General features: G+C 35.4%; 1 protein-coding gene across 1 annotated transcript in view; it reads left to right on the top strand.

The window, feature by feature from the left end:
- LOC106139972 (protein O-mannosyl-transferase TMTC1) overlaps nt 1-13,098 on the top strand; it is a 108,304-nt gene that overhangs the window by 40,182 nt on the left and 55,024 nt on the right. The window contains exon 2 of the mRNA XM_060944701.1: nt 3,584-3,761. Coding sequence (XP_060800684.1) covers nt 3,584-3,761 — 178 coding nt within the window. The remainder of the gene's footprint in view (nt 1-3,583; nt 3,762-13,098) is intronic.

The raw sequence follows: 13,098 nt of genomic DNA, 5'->3' as shown, positions 1-13,098 counted from the left end.
AATAGTAGTGGAGTGGTCCTATTCTTTTTTGTATTGGTGCCGGGAACCACACGGCACATATACAACCATAGGGCAAGTTCATTCACTGTTATAAGCAGTAAGCTTAAACAATTTCTGAGCCAAGCCTGCGACGCCCAACACGTGCTTGGCAAGCACACCACCTATATATATCCTATCCTATCCTATGTATATCCTAATATACAAACAGAGCCAAGCGAGCGAGCCAACTTGCTATTTATTGGAGCCCCATTGTCTCATTGGTAACGTTGCCGTCTCTGAATCGTAAAGACTTGGATTTGTGAAAGTTGAAATAATTTTATGAATAAATAAATAAATAAAAAAAAAACTGAGCGTGGCCATTCAGTCTTCTCAAGACTATGGCTCTGTCTACCCCGCAAGGGATATAGACGTGACCATATGTATGTATGTATGTATGAAATAGTTTTTTTATGGCATTATCTTCATGACGGCCTCTGTGGCGCAGCGGTAGTACGCTTGTCTATGACACCGGAGCTCCACGATATAGATTTAAGAAATCTATATTTGTCAATTGACGTCCGTTGAAAATGCTGCAGTGTAGTTTGTTCCACCGCTTCTTCTACACATAAGCTTTGGCAGCGGTTATAGTTATAATAAGATTAAAGTGATGTGACGTCATTTAGTGGTACCTTGTATCCAATTTTGAAAATAAATCTATTCTATTCTAAAGCTCAGTACAGCGTTTGTGCCTTACACATCTAATTATCTCCAAAGGATATTAACTGAGTCCAATTATGGAACTCCAGGCACTGAGCCAAATCAACCGTGCTTGCCGCGTTCACTCGTAATTAGTTCATTAGGAATTTACTACAAATAAATAATATTATTTCACTACCGCCCTAGGTGGAACTTGGTTTGAGGAAATCCAGAGTAGAATTACATGTATCCTAATATCTATATACATATAATCACGTCTATATCCCTGGCGGGGTAGTCAGAGCCAGTCTTGAAAAGACTGTTAGGACACGTTCAGCTGTTTGGCTTAATGATGTTATTTTGATTCAAAGTGTCAGGTTGCTAGCTACTGAAAAGAAGAATCTCAAGTTAATAAGTTTCATTACTACATACATACATATAATCACGTCAAAATCCCTTGCGGGGTAGACAGAGCCAACAGTCTCGAAAAGACTGATACGCTACATTGAGCTATTTGGCATTAAGATAGCCCTTCGCCTAAAAGAAGAATCCCAAGTTTATGAGCCTACCCCTCAGTCGCCTTTTACGACAACCATGGAAGCGAGATGGAGTGGTCCTATTCTTCTTCTATTGGTGCCGGGAACCACACGGTACTAAATTACATTACTTGTATAAAAAATAGACATAGTAATTAACTTTTTTTGGTCAAAGCTCGTAAATATGGAATGGCTATTGTTAGAAAAAATACTCTACGTTTCTATCTCTTATCTTGACAAGTTCTTTTTACCTTCAGTTCCTGGTCTATTGATTCCATTATACATAGCAAAGCGAAGTCGTGGCAAGATTTTTCAGTCTTCATTTATCTTTATTTTGTATCTGAAGTTTGGTTCTAGTTTCTATGTAAGGTTATAAGGTACCTATATAAGGCTTGATATAACGCTTGTTACCACGATCCAATTGGTAGATGAGTCAGTAAATTATATTGTAATTATTGAAAATCTAAATACCATCAAAAACGTTAGAAGTTGTGAGATCCATGTAATACCAAGTCGGTAAATCTATTTAGTCTCTACTTAAAGGTCCTTCTGCCTTACGTTATTACATAAGTATTGATGCCAATATATAAAATATTTAACGTTTTAAACAAATAGATCGACTCGAAGCTACGAATGTAGATGAAGCTAAATAAGTGTTCGTGGCAAATGGAAAGATGTGGCCTCTGCCTACCCCTCCGGGAAAGAGGTGTGATTTATGTATGTTATATGTGTATGTATGAATTCAGATCTCCACTTACTCCAGCACTGCAGTGTAATAGCACGTCATGTTAATCCTACTCGTTGGTCTCCCGAGGCCAGACATTGCTTGTTTGAGACGCGACGTCCTCAAACGTTCACAACGGTATTAAGATCGAGGTGAATACGTATTTGTGCCTACAAGTGTACTGTTTCATGTACTAGACGATGGATACATATATGGATTATACATATAGTCACGTCTATATCCCTTGCGGGGTTGATAGAGCTGACAGTTTTGAAAAGACTAAAAGGTTGTATGGCTTTTTGATGGAATTGAGATTCAAATAGTGACAGGTTGCTAGCCCATAGTCTACAAAAAGAATACCTACCAAGTTTATAAGTCTATATCTTAGTCGCTTTTTACGATATCCATGCGAAAGATTTAGAGTAGTTCTATTCTAAAATGCCGCATTTTTACCCAAATATTAGACAAAGATATAAACCTATTGAGAATCTACATATTTTTTTTCGAAAACGAGTAATATTTTAAACTGTGTAAAAGTCTCTCTTGTTTTGCAGACTCTCTTAAAGCGAGACAATGCAGGCTTGTTTCAGACGCGACATCCTCAAACGTTTAGAGCGGTATTTAGGTCGCGGTGAATGTATTTGTGCCTCCAAGTGTTTCAATGCAAGATGGCAGAGATGTATTGTGCGGTAACTTACCGTGGATAAATCTTTTGTTAAATGTGACGTCGTATGGTTCTTCCTTCCTCTTCCCCACGGATGTCGTAAAAGGCGACTAAGGGATTGGATTATAAACTTGGGATTCTTCTTTTAGGCGATGGGTTAACAACCTGTCACTATTTGAATCTTCATTCTATCAAAAAGCTGAACGTGGTCTTGAGTCTTTCCAAGGCTGTTGGCTCTGTCCACCCCGTAAAGGATATAGACGTGATGATATGTATATATGTACGTGACGTCGTGACGCCGTGGGCTCTCCTGAGCCCCTCTTCACAGCCCGGGCGCTTACCGAGATGAGTAGCTCGCTATCATTATGAGGCTTGATTTCGTGTCAATAATTTTCAAATTATTTATTTTAGACAAAAAATAGTCTTCATTTCAGATAAATTATTAATTAAAAGAAAGATTTCTTCTAGAATTGTAATCAACAGGAAATGTGAAGGTCTTTTTAATGTTCTTTTTAATTTAAGGGCCTTTTCATTCATAAAAAAAAACTAATAAAAACTCTAGTCTCATTTTAACAAAAACAAAAGATTTATACTACTTAACAAGTTAAATAAAGTCGATATCTATTTAAATTTTATTTGCGCCATTTGGTTCTCAACACTTAAGAATTAATTTTAAAAGTGTGGAGTGGACCACTCCATTTATAAATAATACAGGTATAAAACGCGCACGTAAATGTACCATTATTTTAGCTCGGACGTTTCGAATCATGTTACAATGTTACAAAAATGCAACAAAAATGCAACCATATTTTGCCATTTCATCACATCTATAAACCACGAAGGTTATAGATGTGATGACATATGTATGTGTGTATAAATATCTACTACCGCTGCAAGATGAAATAAAGAAAAGCAAAAAGTATCTATATTATAAATTAAACAAAATCTGGTATAAAATTACATTTTTTTTTTGTTCCCTTTAAGATTGAACTACGTCCTCTGCGGATTTTCTCCGTGGTGGTGGCACGCTTGCAATGTCGCGTTGCACGCAACATGTTGCGCGCTAGTGGCCCGCACAGGCGCGCTAGTCGCGCGGCTACAGCGCCCATTTGCAGCGCTAGCAGCACTGTTGTTTGCCGTACACCCTATACATACTGAAGCGGTGAGTTTTGGACTTAGTTTTATTTTATTGGTAAATAGGTATTAAATTTGATGTGAATTAGAAATGTGCGCGTGGACGGAAACATTGTTACTTGTTATTTTGGATTTTTTAATGAGGCATGTAGTTTCCAGAATAGAAAAAAGGCGAGGACCACTCCATTTCTTTCTCATGGAAGTCTTAAAGGGCTACTAAGGCATAGGATTATAAACTTGGGATTCTCTTAGGTACCAATCTGTAACCATTTGTTCACAATTCTACTATTAAGCAAAACAACTAAACGTGGCCCAACATTCTTTTCAAGACTGTTGGTCTACCCCGCACGAGACATAGTATGTATGTTTATTATGTTTATTTTGAGTGCACGTTACTAGCTTGCAAAACTTTTTATCTTAATTAAGCAACTAACGAACTCACAATGAGCCAAAATCAAAAGTAACAATATTTTCGTTCGGGCGAGCATTTCTAAAAGCGACAGGACATGAATTATTCAATTCTGTTATGTCAGTGACACAGATGTAGATTTAGCTAGATGCTGCTAGCAACCTGCCTTTTTATGAAAGAATTTTTTTATATAATTAAATATTGTATACGAGTAATAGATGGACTTAATGCCGTAAATCTCAATTAGGTATATTTTAAAACTATTCAAGTTTGTTTGTCGAGTATTGTGACTGTTATTATAAATACATATAATAAATCTGTAGAAAGGTCAATTCTGTACATTGAAAATATTGAAAAAATAAATAGCAGGGGGTGTTACTGGATCGATACCAAAAACAAAAATGTGATTAAAAAAATTTTTGTCTGTCTGTCTGTATGTTCAGGCATCACGTGAAAACTAACGGTTCGATTTTGATGAAACTTGGTATAATTATACCTTATTATCCTGGGCGTAAAATAGGATACTTTTTATCCCGAAAAAATACGAAGAAAAAAAAAATCTTAATTTTTCAGTTTATACATAGACGTTGTTCTGTAGAACCGCGAACACACGTTGCGTTACCCGCAGTGGATTTAGCGCCGTAACCTGTAGCGCCTAAAGTCGGCTTTGGCTTGAACCGTTTGCTGCACAAGCGGGCCGCTACTAATTACTATGAAAAAAATACTACATAGCTACATTAATTCCCATCAAGCTGAAAATGAGTATAATTATTTAAAACACAATCAAAAGCATTATTTCAAAATTCCCCATGATTCCGGTTTAAGGAAAAAAATTTACTCACGGTCAAAGGTAAAAACTGGGTGTATCGAAATTTTCTTTAAAACGTTAAGTTTTTCAAATCGGAAAATTACCTCAGACATAAATTGTAGATCATAAAGTTATCTATAAAAAAGGTATCAGTAATTTTTTTCAGCAAAGCTACCGTTTCTGTGATATAACGATGCAAAAAGTTGCAAGCGTCATAATATGCACACGTTTCCACGCCACCTCTGAGGTAGTGTACTATTAGCGCGTTTTTTTTTAACATTTGTATTATTAAACTTGAAAAAGTCTGAAATAGGTTAGAATAAACACGTGTTTTCACTACGCAGTGGCACTCAAGACTAAATTTCGCATTTATTATTTAAAAAAATAGAATAACTGTAAGTGAAGAAAATCATCTTAGGACAATAATAGAGATTACAATTATCAAATTCAATGCAATAATCAAATTAAAACTAAAACTACTTATGAAAAGAAAGAAAAAAGATGACTACAACCTAAAATTTAATTTATAAATTGTACAGTCCTTGCATAGCATCAACATGCGGGAATGTGCCCAGAAGGCTGGCAGCATTGCCAATTCGAATGGCAATGCTGATTCTCTGAGCCAGATAATTTCCAGCCCTCCGGTCAAGAGATACCTCAATTAGCTTTTTTGACAATTGTCGGAAAAGCTGATGGGCAGATAGGCCCCCCGGTCCCAGAGTTTCTACCCCAAAAGGTTCAAAAGTATAGATATTACCGATAACTACATACATACATACATAAAATCACGCCTCTTTCCCGGAGGGGTAGGCAGAAACTACCTCTTTCCACTTGCCACGATCCCTGCATACTTCCTTTGCTTCATCTACATTCATAACTCTCTTCATGCAAGCTCGGCGGTTTCGGGTACTTTTGACCTGACCGTTTACCAGGACGTCCTTAATTTGATCAAGATATGTTCGTCTAGGTCTTCCCACCCCGACCTTTCCCTCCACACTCTCCATTTATATCTACTTAGTCAACCTGTTTTCATTCATCCTCTCCACATGACCGAACCATCTCAACATACCCTTTTCTATTCCTGTAACTACATCTTCTTTCACATCACAACATTCCCTTATCACACTGTTCCTTATCCGGTCACTCAATTTCACACCCAACATACTCCTTAACGCTCTCATTTCCACTGCATTTATTCTGCTTTCGTGCTTCTTTTGCCATACCCAACTTTCACTCCCATACATTAATGTCGGGACCAACACGCTCCTGTGCACAGCCAGTCGAGCCTTTTTGGATAGTTTCTGACTGCTCATAAAGGCATGCAAAGCTCCATTCACCATGTTCCCCGCGTTCACTCTCCTTTCAATATCACGGATTGTATCATTTAGGGCGGCATGGCGCCCTAAACGGCCGGCACTCCTAGGGCATGAGAGGCCGTGGTGTCCATAGCCGACAACGGTATCCCCGCAAGGACAACTATTACTAAAGACTTACGGTATTTCATGTATTGAGCATTCTGAGATAAAGCAGGTATACGACCCTAGCCACGTACACAATTAAACAGAGAGACAGATGTTGTCTCAAGGTTTCACTACAGTATAAATGAAGGGACTGGGTTTCATTATACTTATGTATATTTTATATTTTGAATTCAAGTTAAAATTACCGACAGAACAATATTTTTAATTATATTACTGCTACATAGAGTATATACGAGACGTGCTTATGCATATTATGACGCTTGCAACTTTTTGCATGGTAATATCTCAGAAACGGTAGCTTTATTGAAAAAAAATATTGATTCCTTTTTATAGATATCTTTATGATCTACAATCTATGTCTGAGGTAATTTTCCTATAAAACTTACCGTTTTGAAGAAAATCGTGAAAATCCCATTTTCTTACCTTTGACCTTGGGTAATTTTTTTCCTTAAACCGGAATCATGGGGAATTTTGAAATAATGCTTTTGATTGTGTTTTAAACAATTATACTCATTTTCAGCTTGATGGGAATTAATGTAGCTTCATTCCTATTTTTTTGGTCTAAATTGACCGGACTGAAAATAAAATGGAGAAATAAACCATCTACGCGAAGACCGACATCCGCGCGGACGGAGTCGCGGGGGAAAGCTAGTTATAAATACAACTTGACGGTTAGAGAAAGCGGGAAATCGGACAAAAAAATATTGAATCGAGTCTATTGTTATTTTTGTGCCATCGAGAAGTACAATCAATGGTAAATGAACAAGACTCCTGGTCCTACAAAGTAAAATCACGTTTTTTCTGTTTGTACCTACATACAGTGGCAGGGTCTATATCGATCTATGTCTGTGTCCGGGACTGTAACAAATGCAGAGTGCTTACTATGCTTCTGATGTTTTCCTTGGTGACGTCAGTGTTACGTATTTATTAACTTAACTAGCATTCACCCGGGACTTTTTTCTTGCTCCGTTGAAAATGAAACCTTAGCTTGTGGTGTTTAAGGTAAAATGTCGCAGGTAAGAGGGAAGAGATATAATTTAAGTTCCATGTAATAACCTTTATTAGCGGACTAGTTTAACAATATTCAAGAATGCGTGTGTTTAGCTAAATAAATAGTTTATAATTTTTAAGATAATCGATGTTTCTATTCTCCTCAACTATTGTATTGAAGGAGGTGACTAAAGGAAAAGAAATAACAACAACTAGTGCAGGCAGGCAGCTGGCTCTAATTTTACATAGTCACATCATATACAAACATATATATATATCTTTACGTCTAATCTCTTGCGGGGTAGACAGAGCCAACAGTCTTGAAGAGACTGAGAAAACGTCCAGCTCGAAGACTTTACACGAAGCGACTAACCTCCGCAACTTTTGTGTTTACCTAACTTAGTTGTACTAAATGAATACGCCTATTTCTTTAGTCCTTTTACGACATTCATGAAACTAAAAGAGAGGAGACCATTCCAACTTTTAGTATCAATATGCCGGGAACCACACGGCACTATGACAACAGATTATGTTCGCTATCGTTACAAAGAGAGTTACGACCCATGTAATACTCTCCGAAAACTGATTGAATCTTCGGCTTCTCATATACATTTTATGGCGAGCTCCAAAGGGATCTATAAAAATATTTTATTATTCCCCAAGCTGACATAGTGCGGTGCACTTTTGTTGCTTGTGATTTTTTGTGGATCATCCAAAAGAGTTTAAAATAGAGAATTCCTTAAATTAATCTTTGATATCTCTGTTCGTCTGTGTACTTAAAATAATAATAATAAAAAAGCAATTGAAACATTTGTATACAACGATGCCGCGTGGTATCCGGCATCTAAGGATCGAGCAGCTCTCTTTGTCTTTCTCATGATTGTCGTAAAAGGCGACTAAGGGATAGGCTTATAAACTTGGGATTCTTCTTTTAGACGATGGGCTAGCAACCTCTCTCAATTTGAATCTCAATATTATCATAATTTTCAATTTAATTAATTAAAAATTACAACTACTTAGTTCATGAAAAAAAGTTCACTAAATCGCATTCAAAAAGTTCACTAAATCACATCAAAAAAAGTTAATTAAATCGCATCAAAAACATTTCAAAGTTCAAAACATCTAACATTATGTAAAACACTGAATGGTCGGTTAAAAGGCACAAAAAGCAGTCGGTCATTACAAAAATTAATTCGTAGAAGAAGCACCTCGTTCTCTGCGGCTTGGAAAAGGTTATTTATGATCCTTTGCCTTTTATTTTTCATTTCCCTTTTGTTTTTAATTAATTGTGAAACGGAATGAGCGGCATTCATGTTTATGAACCAGTTATTTCTTGTTTTTTATCATTTAATTGGAGCTTTTGGTTGGTAGTTTAGTTAGTAGTTTGTAAATTGAATATAAGTTGATTCTTAGAAAAGAGATTTTATCTTTGTTGAAGCACTCGTTGAAAAAGTAGTTGAATACTATGCAAATAAACTATTGATGAATTGAAACTGCATTCTGATTTGAAGTTTATAAAATTAACATAATACTGTACAGAAAATCAAATTGGTCTTATGTTTATAACCATGTTGAGTTATAAATGAACTCAAATTTTTTTTTGTAAGTTGTTCACTTACAAAAATGTTGCAAACCTTTGTAAACAAAGTAGAAATAGGTTGATAATAATATTTATTTTAAATTATACTTAACAATCGTAAATCCATACTTATATTAACTTCATTGCAAAGGTGAACATGTGCTTGTTAGTTCGTCTTTCACATTAAAACTAACTGAACCGATCTTCATGAAATTTTTATTACATATAGCTATCGACATATTATGACATGACATGCTTTTCTAGCTTTCTTGCTAGAGTCGCAGGTGGAAGCTACTATACGTGTTTACTTACTACTACTATACGTTTTTTTTAAAGAAATCGACAATAGTAATAAATGAATTTGATATAGATGCATGCTGTATTAAGGAAAATTAGTGCTTTGAAGCGTGCATCCTATAATTGAAAGAAAGTTTTGAGTTCTTTTCCCGGGCGGTGACATTTAGTTACCTAGGTTATTATTACGCCGTACGAAATAAAGACATAATAAATGTATTTAAATATAAAAGCACAATCAAATTGACAAATTTGGCTCACAATCACTTACTTAACATCTAAAATTCAGGTATATACGTACATTAATAAAAGAACATCTCGCTCCCAAAACATCTGGCCTGCGAGCGAAATATCTATTTAGAAAAAAAAATCAATCTAGACTGAGGACGATAGGCTTAGATATACTAAAAGCACTTTTACTTAAGTTGTGTTAACTATTGTTGCTACTTTTCCGAATAGGTTTGCGCTTAATTCAAAATAACGTGTTAACTAATAAGTCAGTATACTAAAGTACCTTCAAGATATCTCATTAGAATCTGCATCCCGCCAACAGGCGAGATTGCATCCATAACTTATGTTAGTTACACTACCAGCATATTAATGAGCTGTTTTGGTTACTGCTTGCTAAGGAGTTTCTCTTCATATTCGGGTATCAGTTATATTGAATCAATATTTAATACAGTTGGGTATTTGCTAAGTTAAACTGATGTTTGAGAGTTTGTTTGTGTTAAATGATAATAATCTGGAACCTATATAAATCACAACACGCAAATGAGCCTAATTATTTATTTGATTTACTGAGATTAATTGAAAAAGTATTAATTATAAAGAAAAACCCTAAAAAAAATAAAAGCCCTCATTCATCGACATAGAGAAAAAGGCGGACTGTATTATGTTTAACATAATATGTATGTACGTAAAATATTCTGATTTCTATCTTTCTTAACTTAAAAATCAGTTTTTGAATATAAATAGGAAGTATGATATTATTTTAATACGTAAGTGAACATACTACCTACTCCATACCGCACCAATATTCATATCTCCTCTCACGGGTCTACTGGAAGAGATATCTATTGAAAAATGTAGCACCGTTGTACTAGAATTACATATACATATTATGGTCACATCCATATCCATTGCGGGGCAGACAAAGCCTTTAGTCTTGAAAAGACTGAATGGCCACGTTCAGCTATTTGGCTTAATGATAGAATTGAGATTCAAATAGTGACAGGTTGCTAGTCCAACGCCTAAAAACGAAAACCAAGTTTGTAAGCTTATCCCTTAGTCGCCTTTTCCGAAATCCATGAGGAAGAGATGGAGTGGTCCTATTCTTTATCTATTGGTTCCGGAAACCACACGGCAGAAATTGGCATAATGTAGGTACGTCGAGTAGGATATTCCAATTTGAAAAAAAAATATTGATATTTCCTCAGGCATTTGACAGGTTGTTAGTCCAACGACTAAAAAAGAATCCCAAATTTGTAAGCCTATCCCTTAGTCGCCTTTAACGACATCCATGGGAAAGAGATGGATTGGTCCTATTCTTTTTTGTATTGGTGCCGGGAACCAAGAATTACTGTATTAAATGCTCATGTATATATGTAATTTTATGAACATAAATAAAATAAATGGAATATAGCAACAGCTACATATGTGACGTCAGGCCGCGTGCCGCTAAATTATTCGGCCCGAAGCCATTTGGAGGCAAACTTCTGCTTACGAATTTCAAATATTTAAAGTACACTCACGTCTTGAGCATTTAACGCCAAAATCAGGTTGCGCCGGAACTCGGAAACGTCAAGAGTTAAAAGACATTAAAAGTGTGTTTACTTGTACCTTGTAAGTACAGTCACGGAAATAAGTGTTGAGGAAAATATCAATATTTTTTTTTTTCAAATTGGAATATACTCGACGTACCTACATTATGCCAATTTCTGCCGTGTGGTTTCCGGCACCAATGGATAAAGAATAGGACCACACCATCTCTTCCTCATGGATTTCGGAAAAGGCGACTAAGGTATAGGTTTATAAACTTGGGATTCTTTTTTAGGCGATGTGCTATCAACCTGTCACTATTTGAATCTCAATTCTATCATTAAGCCAAACAGCTGAAGGTGGCCTTACAGTGTTTTCAAGGCTGTTTGTTGACTCAGTCTACCCCGCAAAGGATATAGACATGAGTGTATGTACGTACAATATATTGTACTTAAAATCTTAATCGGATCAGTAGTTTTTGCGTGAAAGAGTAACAAACATCCATACTGACATACAAACTATCGCATTTATAAATATTAGTAGGATATTTCTGCGGATACAAGGTGCTATTCACGTGCCCAAAGTGGAAAACATAAATTTATATATATTCATGACAAAGTATCCGTAAGAACGCCAACCACATTTTTCCAATACAATCCTTGGTTCCCAAGTCACGTGCCATTCCCGCGGGACAAATCGGTACATGCACGTAACACTGTTGCGAAGATCTTCTGCAATGCACTGCGTTGGAATACTTGAGTCTGTTTATAAATTCTAAGTCTGTTTCATTTCTAAGTAATCCTATCTCAACTAATATTTTAATGCGAAAGGAAGTTTATTTTTTTGTTAGTTTGTTACCTATTCACGGGTTATCTACTGAATTAATCTTAGATCACGTATGTATATATAATTTTCTACCTATATAAAGCTGTCCCGGCAAAAGTTGTTTTGCCATAGTAAATTTTTTAAAATAATTTCTAGTTAAAAAAATGTTAAGGGTGGACAATCCTTATCACTAAGAGATATGAAAAATAGATGTTGGCCGATTCTCAGATCTACTCAATATGCTCACTAAATTTCATAAGAATCGATAAGCGGTTTCGGAGGAGTACGGGAACGATGAACGGTGGCGTTTAATTCAATGCTTCTTGTAGGTAGTGGTAATTTCGTAGCTTTTTTGTTAGATGACGTTAAATTTAAATTCATTCAGTTATTATAAATTTTTATTTTTAAGTTATATTTTATACCTTTTTATGTTAGCACAAGTAATAAAAGTCGTCAAATTCCGTAATATTTATCGTAAGCATTCCCTTTTGAATAAAAAAATACAACCAAAATACTCGTAGTTTTTCAAAAGATTTATGACTGTTTTTCTAAACTAGTAAGTAATGTTAGTTAGGTCTCGTACTCGTAATGTTAGAACTGTAATTTCTAATAAAAAAGCTGTTTACGATTATAAAGTAAGGAGAGTTAATTTGTAATTTGGATAACAACAACCGCATCTTAATTAAGATGAATTTGCATACAGCCAGGACGGCACTGAGTTAGAGAGAGACAGAAAATATACGAGCAAGATGGAAATAACTAACGCTGTAGTAGATAATTGAAGTACTAATATTATTAATGAAATACAGTTTTTATTCTTAGTCGCTTCCTACAACATCATTTTGTGATATCTACGAATATATTATTTTTTGTAAAAGGATTCAAAATCATAAAATTATTGATAACAACATAAATATATCTATCTCTAAATATATATCACGTCTATATACCTTGCGAGGTAGACAGTCTTTAAAAATACTGAAAAGCAACGTTCAGCTGTTTGGCTTAATGATAGAATTGAATTGAGAATCAAATATGTAGTAACAAATTGCTAGCCTATCGCCTAAAAGAAGAATCTCAAGTTTATGGCCAAGCCTATCACTTAGTCACTTTTAACTACTTACATGGGAAGGCGAAAGAGTGGTCCTATTCTTGTTTTATTGGTGCCCGGAACCACACGGCGTTGATAGCAATATGAATAAAAATAATTTAATTCAGGTA

The sequence above is a fragment of the Amyelois transitella genome, chromosome 6 (assembly GCF_032362555.1).
Source record: "Amyelois transitella isolate CPQ chromosome 6, ilAmyTran1.1, whole genome shotgun sequence".
NCBI lineage: Eukaryota > Metazoa > Arthropoda > Insecta > Lepidoptera > Pyralidae > Amyelois > Amyelois transitella.
Note: the sequence above shows the minus strand (reverse complement) of the source record. Positions and strands in the feature narration are given on the sequence as shown.